This window comes from Lepisosteus platostomus, chromosome 19 (assembly GCF_059453375.1).
Source record: "Lepisosteus platostomus isolate fLepPlt1 chromosome 19, fLepPlt1.hap1, whole genome shotgun sequence".
Lineage (NCBI taxonomy): Eukaryota > Metazoa > Chordata > Actinopteri > Semionotiformes > Lepisosteidae > Lepisosteus > Lepisosteus platostomus.
In genome coordinates, this window is record NC_142629.1 from 12837883 (window position 1) to 12853005 (window position 15123).

At 41.6% G+C, this 15123-nt stretch overlaps 1 protein-coding gene across 10 annotated transcripts in view; it reads right to left on the minus strand.

The window, feature by feature from the left end:
• Positions 1 to 15123, minus strand: part of LOC148645121 (dynein axonemal assembly factor 8) — a 31821-nt gene that overhangs the window by 9489 nt on the left and 7209 nt on the right. Inside the window, exons 1-20 of one of the 10 annotated variants that reach the window (XM_088612568.1) lie at positions 14980 to 15085; positions 14117 to 14224; positions 12400 to 12507; positions 11366 to 11890; positions 10654 to 10756; positions 10033 to 10168; positions 9251 to 9388; positions 8716 to 9033; positions 7899 to 8052; positions 6630 to 6821; positions 5566 to 5718; positions 4731 to 4925; positions 4097 to 4213; positions 3614 to 3758; positions 2885 to 3194; positions 2440 to 2487; positions 2235 to 2344; positions 975 to 1129; positions 454 to 598; positions 231 to 362 (exon numbers count right to left, since the gene is read on the minus strand). In XM_088612568.1, the coding sequence (XP_088468694.1) occupies positions 231 to 362; positions 454 to 598; positions 975 to 1129; positions 2235 to 2344; positions 2440 to 2487; positions 2885 to 3194; positions 3614 to 3758; positions 4097 to 4213; positions 4731 to 4925; positions 5566 to 5718; positions 6630 to 6821; positions 7899 to 8052; positions 8716 to 9033; positions 9251 to 9388; positions 10033 to 10168; positions 10654 to 10756; positions 11366 to 11890; positions 12400 to 12507; positions 14117 to 14215 (3283 nt within the window). In that variant the 5' untranslated portion in view covers positions 14216 to 14224; positions 14980 to 15085. Of the gene's footprint in view, positions 1 to 230; positions 363 to 453; positions 599 to 974; positions 1130 to 2234; positions 2345 to 2439; positions 2488 to 2884; positions 3195 to 3613; positions 3759 to 4096; positions 4214 to 4730; positions 4926 to 5565; positions 5719 to 6629; positions 6822 to 7898; positions 8053 to 8715; positions 9034 to 9250; positions 9389 to 10032; positions 10169 to 10653; positions 10757 to 11365; positions 11891 to 12399; positions 12508 to 14089; positions 14225 to 14457; positions 14947 to 14979; positions 15086 to 15123 lie in introns of those variants that run through there. The other 9 variants (XM_088612562.1, XM_088612563.1, XM_088612561.1 and 6 more) reach the window with 9 other exon arrangements.

A 15123-nucleotide genomic window follows, 5' to 3' on the forward strand; every position in this document is an offset into this window, starting at 1 on the left:
TGTTCTTAGAATTATATGAATTTGTGTGTCTGTCATTGATCATAAAGACTCAGAACGAGTTTTTATAATGCATAAGGGACTGCAGTGAAGATGCCATAGGGAAATTAAAGTCTGTGAACTGATGTGACATACATTACTGTATGTGAAGCGGGTGCAGGATTTACAATGGTTTGAACAACATTTGCAGAGCCTTATCTTTGGTACTGGGAATAGTGGAAACTCTGACTTACCCAGGCTGTGTAACAGGCTGTCACTGTAACGCACCGGGTGGAAGCAGAGGTCTGGATCTATGTTGACGTCGGGGGGGAGCCTGCTGCCAATGGTTGACAGCAAACCCTGCTCTGCAAACTCCTTCATCAACCCTGTAGGAAAAGGAAAAGTGTGGGAATGGCATCCTCTCCAGTGCAGCAGCTCATTCCATCCTAAGGAAGGTTTGATGCAGAGGTCAGTAACCTGCAAGAAGGCTGGAACAGTGTCGCCAGGCATGCTCCCTCCTCAGGAGAACAATCAGGCAGTGGGATGGCAAGTCAACCTGGAAATCCTCCTCTTTTTCATTCGAAACATCCAGGAAAGGTGGAGGAGAGCAAAACACCAAAACCTACAGATTCCAAAGAAAGCGAGATCAGGTATGTTAGATTACAGGTTTAGATTATTTTTCCAATATGTTTTAAGGACGTATAGAAGCTTAAATTCACAAGCATTTTAAAATGAATTGGTAAGCATATCATGATGTTGAACGTTAATGACAAAATATTGCTGCGATATAGAAAACTGCTCTGTTCAGAAGCACATTTAGGTTTTAAAAGCAGCAGTTGTCAGCCATAAGGGTCCAAGAAACCCGTCAACTGTGACAAATAGCGTGAATTTTGTTTTCCACTCCTGCTGCACTACGTTAATACTGTAAACCTAGCAATTCCTCTTCAATTTAATAATACGCACCGTGGTTCCCTTGGGTTGTAAGGACTAATAGTTACCTGCGGGCCAGTCAGCCCCAAGGCCTGGGCTCGTCTGGGAGAGAGCTGCAGCCTCTGCAGGCCTCGAATGTTGTAGCCTCGCTTGACACACGCGGCGAGGACATCTCCATAGCAACAAGGAGGGATGGCTGGAGACACCAACAAGAAGACGTCCACTATGTGGGAAGCAGAGGACACTGCTTTAGCCAAAGCAAGCAATAGTATTGGGACACTGACTTCTGAATGCATCAAATAAAACAGCCTTTCAGAGCACATTTTGAGACATATACTGTACATGTAAGCTTAGTTATGATTGATTTTTAGTCCAAGCTATATCATTAGCTGACAACTGGATAATCAATCTCCACAGATTGGCATACAATTGTCGGTAACCTTTTATTATTGTGATGATCAAAATTTGCCATCTCTGGTCGAGGAATTCCCGACCTTGATACTAAAATGGTAATGTCATATAGCACCTCTGTAGCACTTTCAAGCATGTAAAAAGAACAATGGCCTAATTTTGGGAATCCTGGGTTTGGATTTAATAATAATAATAAACTTTATTTTATATAGGGCCTTTAAAGGTGGCTTCTCAAAGCGCTTTACAGAATGACAATAACAATAAATAAGAAGACTACAACAATAAATAAGAAGAATTCAAAAGATAAGACACAATTACAATTACAACAATACAACAATAACAATAGAGGAGACCATGGAAGGTGGTACTAAGAAGAGCAGAGGGGTGAAGAATGGAACCAGTTAAGTAAAGGCTTTTCTGAAGAAGAGGTTTGAGTTTTGAGTCTGGATTTGAAGGAGTTTAGAGAAGGTGACTTTCTAATATCCTTGGGCAAAGAGTTCCAGAGCTTGGGGGCATAGCAGGAGAAGGCCCTGTCGCCCATACAATGTAGACGGGCTTGGGGGACAGTAAGGAGGGCAGAATTTGAAGAGCGGAGGCTGCGAGGTGGGGAGTAGGGCGATAATAGTTCAGACAGGTATTGAGGTGCAAAGCCATGCAGAGCCATATAGGTGAGCATGAGGAGTTTAAAGTCTATGCGAAATTTGACCGGAAGCCAGTGCAAGGACTCCAGGATAGTCCTGGTCAGAATTCTGGCTGCTGAATTTTGGACATACTGCAGTTTGTTCAGAGTAGATTTAGATACCCCAGTGAGCAGAGCATCACTTTTATTTAAGACAATATTTCTAGGTTATTGCAATGATTCTATGCCATACACTGAAAATAAAATGCAAAAGATTTTGTTTGGTAAGCAACATTACCTGTGATTGTAGAGCAGAGAGCAGCAGGAGGCCTGGCTAAGCCTGAGGAACTTGCCATTCCATCACCACATTTCTCTTCTTGGGCGTGGAAGGACGGAACGGTGGTGGACCTTTGTGGAACAAGCAGCACAATGTAAATTCCGCACTCTTTGAAGTCTTTGACAAGACTTTGAAGTTGACACTCCTAAAGCACAACCATGCATACCCCTTCTCTTCTTCTGTGGTGAAGAAAGGGCGGTAGTGGGAAGTGGAGCTGAATACCACAAAAGCCCAGATTTGGGAAGCCATAAATGAAAAAACGAACCAATATTTCAATTAAAAAAAAATAGTGAATAGCAAAAGCCCTGACATTTATTGTTTGGCAGTTATCCAATGTGGTCAATCAAGAGTCAAGATCAATTGTAGCTAACATTCTCTGATGCCATATCCGTGATGCAGTAGTATCTACTTTTTGATCAAACCGCAATGCATGATCTCTAATGACTTGCCACCCAATAAACAAAGTGCTTGCTCAGTAGGGAATTCTTTCCTTTGTGCCTAAAGTTGTGTTTCTTGTCAAAAGCCTGAAGTAACATGATCTCCAAGATGGCATCTGGAGCCAAGCAGCCACACTTTGACTGAAGACTCTTCAGAAAGCACGCTGTACTCACCCATACCCTGGAACAGTTGTGCTATTCTGTGGTCCCGCGTCAAATGTTCCACCCAGTGGGACTCTCCCCCCAAACCAAATGCACAGCCCCCATTGGATACGACTGGCCAGACGGGGAGTGTAGAACAGGGGCCTGTCCGAGCTGGAGCAGTGCGTGGCGTTGATCGAGTTGGGGTCGGTCAAGCTGGCTAGCCGCGGGTCTGAGGGGCCTGTTATATCCAGCCACACTGCAGCAGCTCTGGGCCCTCTGAAAGCCAGGGCAAGGACAGGCTTGGGGGCACAGCTCTGCTCATACCCTGAGGGCAGGCATCCTGAAGCAGAAACACAGAGTCGTGTCACTGGTCACCCATGGTGTCCTGAGGCAGAAAACGTACCCGAACGGGCAGAACCCTCTTACTGTAGAAGACTTTACTTTGCTGCCATCTAGTGAATAAAATAAAGGCTTTGCATTGAAATAAAGGATTTTATTTAGTCTATTTTTTCTCTCCCATGGCTTCTTTTTTAAAATTTTCATATAGTAGAACATTGCATTTCCAATCACATTCTTTGTCATGTTCTTAATTTATCCCTTATTTCCTCTGTTTAGTTTTAGACATTGTGCCATCTGAGAGATATACTCATTAAATTCCTCTGCCATTGCACCAAAACTCTTTATTGCTACATTACAATGCCTCTGATGCCTCTCTTCACCCATACCATATAACAAACATTCTCATTCAGAATCCTGTACCTGTGCTGTTTTTCAGCAGACTATGTGTTGGGTAGAGCAGACGAAGTCCACAGACATCTAGGTTAGAGCTCAGGAGCAGCTGCAGAGTGTGGAGAATCACAAGAGGATCCTCAAAGAGGGTGCTGTAGCCCACAGCCATGGCCACCTGGAAACGACACATACTGTAGTAAATAGGGATGGTGGTATGAGAATAGTCAAGTATCTGCTTTCATACATTTTCCACAGGAGATATTTTACCATAGTTCTATATAACTGTTCTGCATGAGTTCATGTTTGAAATGAACTTAATGAGGATAATAAATCATATTAGCAAACAAAAACTATAAAGTGTTCAGTGGTTTAAAATAATTTAACTCTAAAGGATCTGTATTATCAGAAAAAAAGTGATGATTTAGTTGGAAGTAAAACCTCCACTTAACCTTTCAATGACTTTAGAGCTGCAGCACAAAGATGGGCATAAGTTGTCTCATCTTTCTAGCGTACCTCAGTATTGGGGTGTTGACTGTCTGCTGTTTCTCCTGCACTCTCACAGATCTGTCCTTCTATTTCCACAGTCTGCCAGTAGAAGCCAGGAGTCATCCCAAAGGCCTTCTCTAGTGCCTGAACAATATTCACCAAGTAAGAATAGATCTCTTAGACACTACACTCTGAGGTTTAACACACACCATTGCCATAAAGTTTAAAGAGGGACAGTTCAGGACTTATACTACAACCAGTTACCGAAGAACTCTTGAAAATTAAGAGAATGTGACTGCAAACAGGGTGCTCTTCTTTACAGAACATTATGGGTGTCTGGAACAAGTTAGTTACATTCAATTTCCCAAGATCATTTAGATAAAGGCTAGATGAAATCCTTAGATAAACAGCATCTAATAACTAAATGAACTGTATTTGCTGAATTATGGTTTGCAATTTTTCTGCTGTTCTAGATATAGCAGGTCTCTGTAAAACACCCAAAACAGTCTATCAGTAAATCAGAGTACACCTTTTTCTATTTTAATGACAGGAGAAAAATAAACTCTTCTAACTACAACTCTATTGGTCATACAGTCCTTTAAAATGTTTAGAAATATGCTAAACCCCAGGCTGTGAGCTGGAAAAAGCCAGCATCTCTTACCTTCCTCTCAGGGTTGACACAGATAAAGCTGTCGAGGCGAGCAGAGGGCACATTGATATGCAGGGGGTATGACTGCTTGGCAAGGAGAAAATTCAGGTCCTGTGCCCAGGGGACAACAGCGTGCAAAGAGGTCTGGGATAGGAACTTGCAGACCCGCTGGTAGAACACTGAAGTGCTTCTCTCCCCCTCTCTCTTCTGAAAACACAAATGTATTTAAAATGTAGCTTCCTATCATTCAAAAAAGATAATTAGATACCTGCTAATAACACTTTAGTAGCATAACATCAAACCATATGTTTGTATTGTAAATACAACCCTTTTTTTGATGCACGTAAACATTTTCAGAAAACATACAGTATCAGCTTTTAAAAATTGCACAAACTGCACCACGTGAAAGGACGTATCCTCTCATCCTTTATAATAATCAGCAAGTCAACGACTATGAAAAAAGGAAGCCAGATAAAACAAAAATCTTCCGGGATAATTCTTTTCTGTCAAAATCTTTTCATTGTCCACTTTTCAAACATGAAATATTTTTTCTCATAGGTGACATTAGCTTCTGCGACATCCCATCAAATGTACAGATACTGTACATTCAATCAAATTATAGCACAAACGTTGTTGTGAAACATAGCAACAGGCCAAGCAGGCTTATGTGCTCTCCACTAAGTTAAGCAGAGCAATCAGAAATGGTTCTGAATGCCAGGTTAAGTAAGTCCCGTTAACAGTAGGGTTTAATCGTTTAAACCCCACTGTTTAAATGATTGGGACTTAAGATAAAGTTTCTGACTCCATGGGCACGTCACCCCAGCTGAGCAAAGAGGAGAGTCCTGACTCTGTGTCGCCTGCTGTGCTGCAGACTCTCTCCAGGCGAGGCAGCACACACGTATAGCGCCAGGCCGTCCTCTCTCCACAGCTGCTGCAGCCCTGCCACCCAGAAAGGAGGGTGCAGCTCTTCTCCAGCACGGCCAAGCGGGCGCTGGCCCACCTGTAAAAGACAAGTGGAATCCAGTCTTCGTTTCCCCACACGAGGATCCAGGCATTTTGAAATGCTCTTCCAGTCTGTTGCATTTTAATGTCGACAATGACTAGACCACCATTTATTTTGCAGAAGTGGTCGTGAAAATCTAACTGGGTATTAATTGCTGTGTTTGTGACAGGGGTTCAAAGTTTTGGCTGACTGGTGTTGAAGGAATACAAAATAATTTTTTAACAGACGAATTGTTCCGTTTAATTTTTCTTATGAATAACGTCGAGCCTGTTTAATTTAAGGGTTAAGGATTTTAATTACAATTAAGGCACACAAGTTAACAATGCTGCTTAAATGCTAGTGCGGGTATAGGTTTTAGAAACCGTTGCTCTCCATTATAGCATAATTCTAACGGTCAGTTCTTAGAAGATTGAATCTGAATACAAAATCAAGAAGCTGAGCGTATCACAGGCTTCCATCAAAAAAACATTGAAAAGTCTTGGAACAGGACTACCAATTTGAAAATATCCTCAACATGGGCTTTGTCAAGACATATCTGGATCAATAATAAATATGACCTGAGTGGCATGGTAGTGTGGCAGTTAATACTGCTGCCTCACAGCTCTTAAGGCCTGGGTTCAAATTCACACTGCAGGGCCTACTCATGTTCTCCTTGTGCTTCTGTGAATTTTCTCCCACTTCCTACACACATCCCGCCTAGATTAAATGGTATTTCTAACTCATGCCTGTGTCTATTTCCCTGTAACAGACTGATACCCAGCCAAGGATGTGATCCACCCTCATACCCTATACTTCTGAAATAGGCTTCTGGTCGCCACAGTTCTTACAAGGAATAAGCAGCTTTCTGATAATGAATGGAGGAATAATAATGACCCCTAATGTTTTTGATTTATTGGTCAAATACTCACCAAAGACAGAAACCATGCCACCAGAGAGTTGTACACATGGGATCCTGATAACGCCATGTCAAGAGTTTGGCCACCGGTCCGACCACTAACTGACACCTGCCCAAGACTGGCCAGGGACACAGTCAGCAGGAGGGTCTCTCTGTGTTCACTCTCCGCAGATAGAGTGCTGATAGAAGGCAAATATGAGGCCTCCTTTAAAAAGATAAAAACATAGTTTAGTTACAAAGACCTCTTTTAAATAGTGTCCTGTATTCTTCGACACATTACAAAGATGGACAATGTAGCAAGACCAATTCCTATGCTTAACAGAATTGAAAGGACATGAATCACTAGTCTTGAATAGCAAACGTTATGAGAGCCCTCACTACAAGAATTCAAACCTCCTGAAAGGTAGTGACCCAGAGATTACCTGACATTTTACACACAGGGTAGTGAGAGTTAGGAACAAGCTGGCTAGCCCTACCATTGAAACAAACGCCTTGGGATTCTTCACAAAAGAGCTAGTTGAACTCCTTGTATTAATTATTCAATTCAAGTCAAAATACTTTATTCATTCCAGGAGGGCAATTTAAGTCAATTAGTCAGCAACCCATTTTACTGCATGGTGACACTGGCATCCTCTTGCTTGCATGCTTCTTCTGTTCTTTACTAGGCACAATTTCTCTCTCTCGAATAATCCAGTATCTAGTTTATTTCATGAAAAAGTTTTTAATCACAAAGAATAAAATTGACCAGATCTACAGTACCACGGACCTTCAAGTGGTACCAAATTCTGGGCCTTGACATGCTGCAGCGTCCCTTTGCCACCGACTGCACTGGTCTATTTAATTATCTAGAGCAATTCAGCAGGTCAATCTTGCTATGGCACCTTGAAACAAAGATATCTTTATCTAAACCTGAAAATGCTTTTAAACTAATATACATACAGTTAATCCAGTAATGAGATCGTTTATCTTAATTGAAAGTTTGAGTTTCAATATAACAAAGAGATTGTGCCTCATCTGCAGGAAGCAAGTTTAAACCTCTTGTGGCAGAAAACCCGAGATAAGACAATCACCACTTTAATTATATTTGCTTCTGGACCAGGAATTTCCACTCTGATGAGACTATCGAACAATTTCTACCCGATTACTAAGGACAGTTTCATGAGGACGTGATAGTCCTCCTTAATTTTGATAGATTCCTAGACAGACCCAGTCAAGAACTGCAGCTTCTCCACGTTCTAGACTCTGTGCATTGAGCATTGCTAGAAACAACAGCATAACTCACAGTGTCATACAGTACGTTAGTACAGTGAGCAGCAGGCTGTCTGCCAGTTACTGATCGCTTTGGTTTGAGGGTTTCCAAGTGTTGGTGAAGCTTCTGTCGACGGATATTCTCTTTTTGTTGCTCCCTGCGCTCTGCGTCCTTAGAGGCTGCAGCACTGTGGAAAGCCAGTCAGACACACAACTGGAAATTGTTCGTCTACATGCAAAGCATTAAATCTGAAACCCATCTTTGTTCATCATCCCCACTGTCTAGGATGATGGTGGCAAATGCTGATGCATTCATGAGCACCAAACCTTAGCAGAAAACCTGATTCAGATCTAAAACAGGGACAAAAATTCACCTTACAATCAAAGCACAAGGCCAAAGCTACAGTGGATTGGCTTAAGAATAAGAAAGTGTTTTTGAAGGACTTGAATCCTTTTGAGAATCTGTGAAAAGACCTTAAAAACTGCTGCCCATAAGCAAACCCCAAGTAACTTAAGCATAGAAGCAAATCTGCCAATTTGAAAGCTGACAATGACTCGTGGCTGCCCAATGACTTCATTATTGAATGAATACTTCAATCAACATATTTGATTTTTGCTCTTTAGTTCCATTGACATTTATTGTAACTTTTCTTACTCTTAGAAATCTTAAGTTTGAGCATTCAGGTTTTGAATAGAATATTAAGTTTTAAAAACATGAAAATGTTATTTTGGAATTTCACAAAATGGGACATCCTATGGAGCGTCTGAACACTTGCAGGGGACTGTAGGGTTCATTGGGAGAAATCTTACCCATTACTATTAAGAGACCAAATAATAATACAGGAAAGTACCTCTTGTTGCCAGTGTGTGTCTCTGTCAGCTCTGGGCTGGCTCTCTCCACACTGAGCAGCCTTTCTTCTTGCGACCTGTTCTGCTCACTCTCTGGGCCAGACTGGGGGGGTTTTACAGCTACGCCCTGAGGCTGGGACTCTTCCTCACTCGTGCTCTGGGTTCCACAAGGCTCCTTTTTTCTCCTTGGTGCTCTGACCTGGAGATCTTTCATCCCGCCAGCGGTGTCCTGCCGTTTCCCACTGGCTTGTGCAGGACAAGCTTCACTCCTGTTTGTTTCACGTAGTTTTCTGAGCAGCAAACACTTTCCTGTGAGTTTACTGTGAAAAGAATATGGATTAAATAACTTTGGATTCCAAAAAAACACAGGGAAATACAGGACTACATTTCAGAAACTGTTTACTCTTATAAAATGAGGCCCCAATATCTCTTGACTACCACCCCTCAGAATGTGTACTGTAGCCCTGTTCTGTCCTGTTCTTGTGGAGTTCATAAAGAAATTACGGAGAACGTGCAGGAGATATTCGAAACAGATACCCATTTTCTGTTGGCCTTGGCCTCTCCAGTGGCTTTGCAGAGAAGGGGTGTTTGGGAGGGTCAGGGTTGCGGAGGTCAATGTGGACTGTGGGAGAGTCCTTTCGTCTTTTCACCTGCAGCTCGGCCCAGTATTCACTTCTGACACACAAATAACAGACCCTGTTCACTCTATATTATTACATTTTATTTATAGCTAACCAATAACACGCCAGCTATTATTTCGGCAGATTTTGTTCCATAATTAGTGACGATGATCAGACAGCAATGAATGAAATAATTTACAGTGGCTGTACAAACTTCATATCGGCCTCATGAATGGACACCCGCCATGGCACACAAATTATAATGCGACTGATGCCAGGCACAACACAAAGCCTCACCAACAGCTCATATTAAATTGTTGTTTCGAACTCTTGGTTAAATAGGACAAATTGCTCCAAGAATCTTTTTACATCAATCTAATGTGTTGCTATTTGCCATAAGCTGAACAGTAACATTAATACAATAATTGCACTTAATATAAATGTTGTGTATAATGTAAGTCACTCTCAAAAAGGGTGTCTGATATGCACGTAAATTAATCACTTTTTAATTGTTCGATGGTATTTGACATTGATTTTTTTGCCCTCCTATAAAGCCTGCTGGACTGGGCCCTTCAGGATCAAGAGTGCACTATCCTGCTTGAGACATCCTAGATATAACTGGAAGCGTTTATCTCATGGCTGTTTATTATAGAGACCACCCTTTCACCCCACAGTCTCCTAAAGGCACATGTTTATTACCGGAGATCTGATGGACATTGAGAAGATGAATTCTTCAGCTTCACGGATAAGCGGTCTGCATTTTGCCTCACACACAGGGCGGTCAGCTTCTCCATCAGAGCCCCCTCTGCCTTCTCCACAGCACTGTCTGAGGGTACTGAAAAGTCAGCTCATTAAGTACTTTCCTTTTAGTACTGGACACACAAATTCACAAAGAGAGTAAAGAAGACATTTGAAAATGCACAGCATACTGAACATTTTGAGTGGAGTGTTGCATCACCCGCAAAGGAAAAAGTAAGGAAAAGGTTCTGGGTTTCTGCATGGAATTAACTTTTACTTGTTCCTATACTGAATGTAGGCTCATTGTCATTGACCCTCTGATTTCTACTCTAATTTGTGTTTATTTCAAATTCATTTATTCTCCTATCACTTTGTCATGCAATTGCATGAAGTAGTTAAATGTTTGTCTTAGCAGATCCTTATCTTACATCAAGTGTTAAAAAATTCACAGCTTTCCATCAAACTGTTTATAGAGGACATCTAGAAAATGAAAATCTTTCCTCGAAAGTGTTAAGCCCTTAAAATGTGCCTGTTCCATCTGCGAAAGAACACTTCAGTGATTTAATCTCAATTTGTCAATACCTGTATTTGTTTCAAGAGTTGTCACATCTTCTGCAGATGAAGCCAGATGTCCATTCTGTTTCAGTGTCTGTAAAACTTCGTCTAGGTCCCACTGCTCAAGTGACTAAAACCAACACAGGAAAGAAGAAACCGTCAATGTGTAGCTTCTGATTCAGTACATTTATGAGGTAGAGAATAAGCTCCTAAGATTTTAGTTCCATATCATCTACTTTTTGCACACCTGAAAATAAACATTTGGGGCATGTGAGATAATTATATTTTTTTCTTATGGTGATTTCTGTAATGCTACAAATGGATAAATTGTACTAAAATTTACTGTTGGTTAAGAAAATTAACCTATTCTAAAACTGTACCATGGAAACATAAGATAAGCCATACATATAAATGGGACCATGGGGACATACTGTATTAAAAATAAGAGGGGGCACTGGGCAGTATTGTGCAGTTGTGTATCATATCTCCATACAGTATATACGAGCCATCATGGATGCAGAGGGTGATCTCATTCATTCAAAGCATGTTATTTTCCATTAGAGCGGGTGCCCACTAGTCCATTCCGGGTGTGCTCATGCTCTATGGTGTAATTTCACAACATCATTTTTTGAATAAGCCACCTGACATTATAAGTAGCCTGATTCGACAGCTGCCTAATAAATCTGCTGGATAACTCTTTTATAGCACAAAGTCAAATCAGACCACAGGTGTCACTCACCTCCAAGGATAAAACAGGAAATCCACTTGATGGTTCAACATTTGTTTTCCTGGAAGGCATATCCTGCACAGGACCGTCTCCACTGTTCTGCACTGCACAGTCTTCTCCAGCACTGTTCACAGAGAGGTTAATCTCGGAAGCTGGAAAGCTCGGTATTGTGGCACAATTCCCAGAAATCCTGGACCTCCTGGCTTGGCTGGTGCCTAATGTCTCACCCTCCTGAGCTCCAACAGAGACACAGGCAAGTGAAGGGGATTCTGCAAGTCTTAGGAACGCAGCAGATGTGTCAGCATTGGTTTGATGGTTTGTCGCTGGCTCCTCTTCCCTTGCTACAGCTGGTCTTGCACTCAGGCTGGAGTTGATCTGCACTGACACTGCTGTTGCTGCCACATTGTGAGCTTCAAAGGTTCCTGGCACCAGGTCATCAGATATCTTGCAGACAAGCTCATCTTGGGTGCTCTGAGGGGATGGATTGTCCTTGGTCCAGCACTCCCTAACAGGCGTCCTAACAGATTCTAAGAGCTCCTAGTGCAGTGACAAAACACAATAAAGGCCTGTTATTTTAATGGCCACAAGAAAACAGGAACACATCCTTTGCCTCTGGCTCTCCTACCAATTAAATGATGTTTTACTTCAAATCCAACAGTCTCACAAGTATCGATGCAAGCAAGATGTTATTACCACAAATACCACAATCTTATTCCCTTAATGATAGAGATGATAAGAAAAGGTTCAAATCATTCCTGCAGCCTTTTTCTCTATGCATACCTCCCGTGTTATACTATGTGAATTTTAGAACTTTACATCTGAAGCTCCTATGATTCCAGCTGCTGGGCCTTTTATTACTAATACAATACTCGTATTTTCTTCTAAAGCCAATATGGACAAAGGTGTTCGTCAGATAGAGATAAATCTACAGAGATAGCTAAATAGACAGCCGTACATAGGCGTTAAAAATAACGCGAATCAAAATAATTTCCTTCATGGCCTTCCTAAAATGAAGACGTTATAATGTATAACGTCATTCGAATTACCTCGACCTCCGCATCCTCCAGTGACAAACTGTCAGGATTCCCTTGCTGTCCAGGGAGGAGAGTGGCTGGTGTTCGGCGAAATATCGGCACGTCCTCCTCACAGTCTGACTGCAGCAAGATGAACAAGACCCAGAGGATTCGGTTTCAGAGGCTGGGTTTCTCGGAGCCGGTACCACACCAGCCCCAAGTACTACCACGCAGCCACCACGACCCGCTTTCCTAAAAACCAACCCGGTGAAGCCGATTCTCAGTTCATCACCCAACAGTCTCGGAGTGTTTTGAAGGAGCCATAATCAACACTTTTAGATTTTAACAACTAATGGTTTCTTCCACACTGAAATATAGAAAAGAGAAGCAACATTCCAGCTGTTGCATCTTCTCCACACTTGAAAACAAAAAGGCGAAAGATTTTAATTGTTGGGCCTTCTTCAAGTGTAAAGAAACCCCAACAACCAAGAGGTTCCGTTTCACCTTACTGTCAGATTAACCTTGATCTGTTCCTTTTGCAGCAGAAGCCTGTCTGCGCAAATCCCTACTCAAACTTTTAATTTGGGTACCTTTTTAGGTTTTGCCTTGTAAGCGAGAGACGGTCACAAGAACGTGTTTGCTGGAATCAAGCGTGATGCATTGAGTGGGCGAACTGAAGAGACAGATCCCCTAATGGAAAGGGCAGGGTGAACAAAATATTTCTCTCGAATTATACTTAAGGCTCTTTGTTTTCGATGTTGTAGTATTTGTTGTTGTTTTTTTATTGAAAAACAGTTCTTAAAATAAACACCATAAACAAATCACAAACAACCAAAATACACATTATCCATAATGACAACCAAAGTCATGTCAACCATTTTAACCCTAATTAATGGTCAACGAATCTTCAATAGACTCTGGTTTAGTTAAATTTCTTAATTGGCTTCTAGGTTTAGGGTGTTGTTTTATTAACCGGATTTATTGTAGGCCTTATACTTACGATTACACGCTCGAGTTGAAAAATTTGTGTGGGAGTCTCTTTCAAAGCCAGTGAAAGGACGTTGAGGGCTAATTCGACAAACAGCAGGATTGAAGGGCAAGTGAAATTTATTTAATTAGCATCCCTAGCAAACTGCTTGAATGCTTGAGGCAAACAGCAGCTGAGGCGTTAAATAGGACGCTGCTCAATTTTACAGACTTTTAACGTTTTCATCTAAGATGCAGCTCGGTGAAAGGTAAAGTTAAAAGGGTGTCATGTGAAGATAAAAAAAAAACACCGAAAACGGGGATCCCTTTTATGTCATTCATATTAAACGCACAATCAGAAGTAATGCTGCAATTGGAGACGTGCAGTTAACCGAACACTGTGCCAGATCCAATCCGCTGTCTGAGAGTGCATTAATTGTACAAATCGTGAAACATTTCATTACTGGTGAACCACGGGCAATCTCTTAAAACCTCTGGTCGAAAACCGTATGCTTGGTCACAAGACTACATTTTACTGTAACTCTTGAACAGAGAGTTACCCACAGTAACTTCGTGTATTAGGTATACATTATACAATACTGCAGTGGTAAACCACTACAGGGGACAGCTAACTTCGGGTTGTATACTGACCCATTGCTGAAAATAGAGAATACCGATACACAATACCCTTTACCAACTCCAAAGGGTCCTACTGAATAATAGCGTCTCACAACTTATCTACAAAACTGTTCATAACCGTAAATTGTGCTGCCCATGGTCTTACTCCGGAGGAGGTATCGGAGTCGAGGGAGGGGATGAAGTCCTTCACGCTGGCAAATATCGAGTCCCAGTCCGGCCGGGCACCGGGGCGCTCCGAGCTCATCTTCAGCAGCTGCAGAAGGAAATCAGTAAATCCTAAAACACTGATCACCACATTAACAACTGCTGCACACTACAATAGGAACCCCCCCAAAAAAAAAAGTTAAAGAAAAGGGTGCCAACCACGAACGTCATCCCCAAAACAAGTGCATGCATTTTAACCGACAGCGAAGTGCCCAGTGAGCAGCTCGAATGACGCAAATGCAGGCAGTTGAAACAATTTTAAAAAGGGTGCGAGATGTGTACCTTAGTTCTTCAACACGTTAAAAACAAACGCAATATCATGAGCTGTGTTTCGCCCAAGTGTCCGATAGCATTTCCGATGTTCTAACACGCAGAAAGTCTTTAACAGAAAACTTACAGCCGCAGTCACTTCTTGCAATTAACACACGCAGCTGCGCAGCTTCTCGGTTACCAAGGCAACACAAGGTGCGCCACTGCGCTTCCCAATCCAGGAAATGTACAGAAACCCAGTTTCTAGAGATAATGTATTTCTCCTTCACTATAAAGATGCCAAATACCTATTGCTGGCTAAGCAGGCCAATGTCTTTCATTTAAGGAATGTCAATTTATTTTACTCCTTTCCTTTAAGACTCTTTATTAAACACCCTCAAACTAATTTACAGTTGTAGACACTGCAAGGTCCTTCAAGCAAAAAAAACTATCTTTCGTAGTTATTTTTCTAAATAAAAATCCTAGGTTATTATTATTATTAGTTTTTTTATTATTGCTTTAAAAAAATCCAGAACTACATTGCGTATAAAAGACCTTGTGTCCGTTAATTTCAAGATATTACAGCAGGCTCTTGATGTCACAAAAAAAATACTTTGGATTGGATATGACGCAGGGTCATCGAGGGGGCCTCACGGGAAATGTAGTTTATTGCAGATTAGTTCCTCCCTGTAGTTCTTC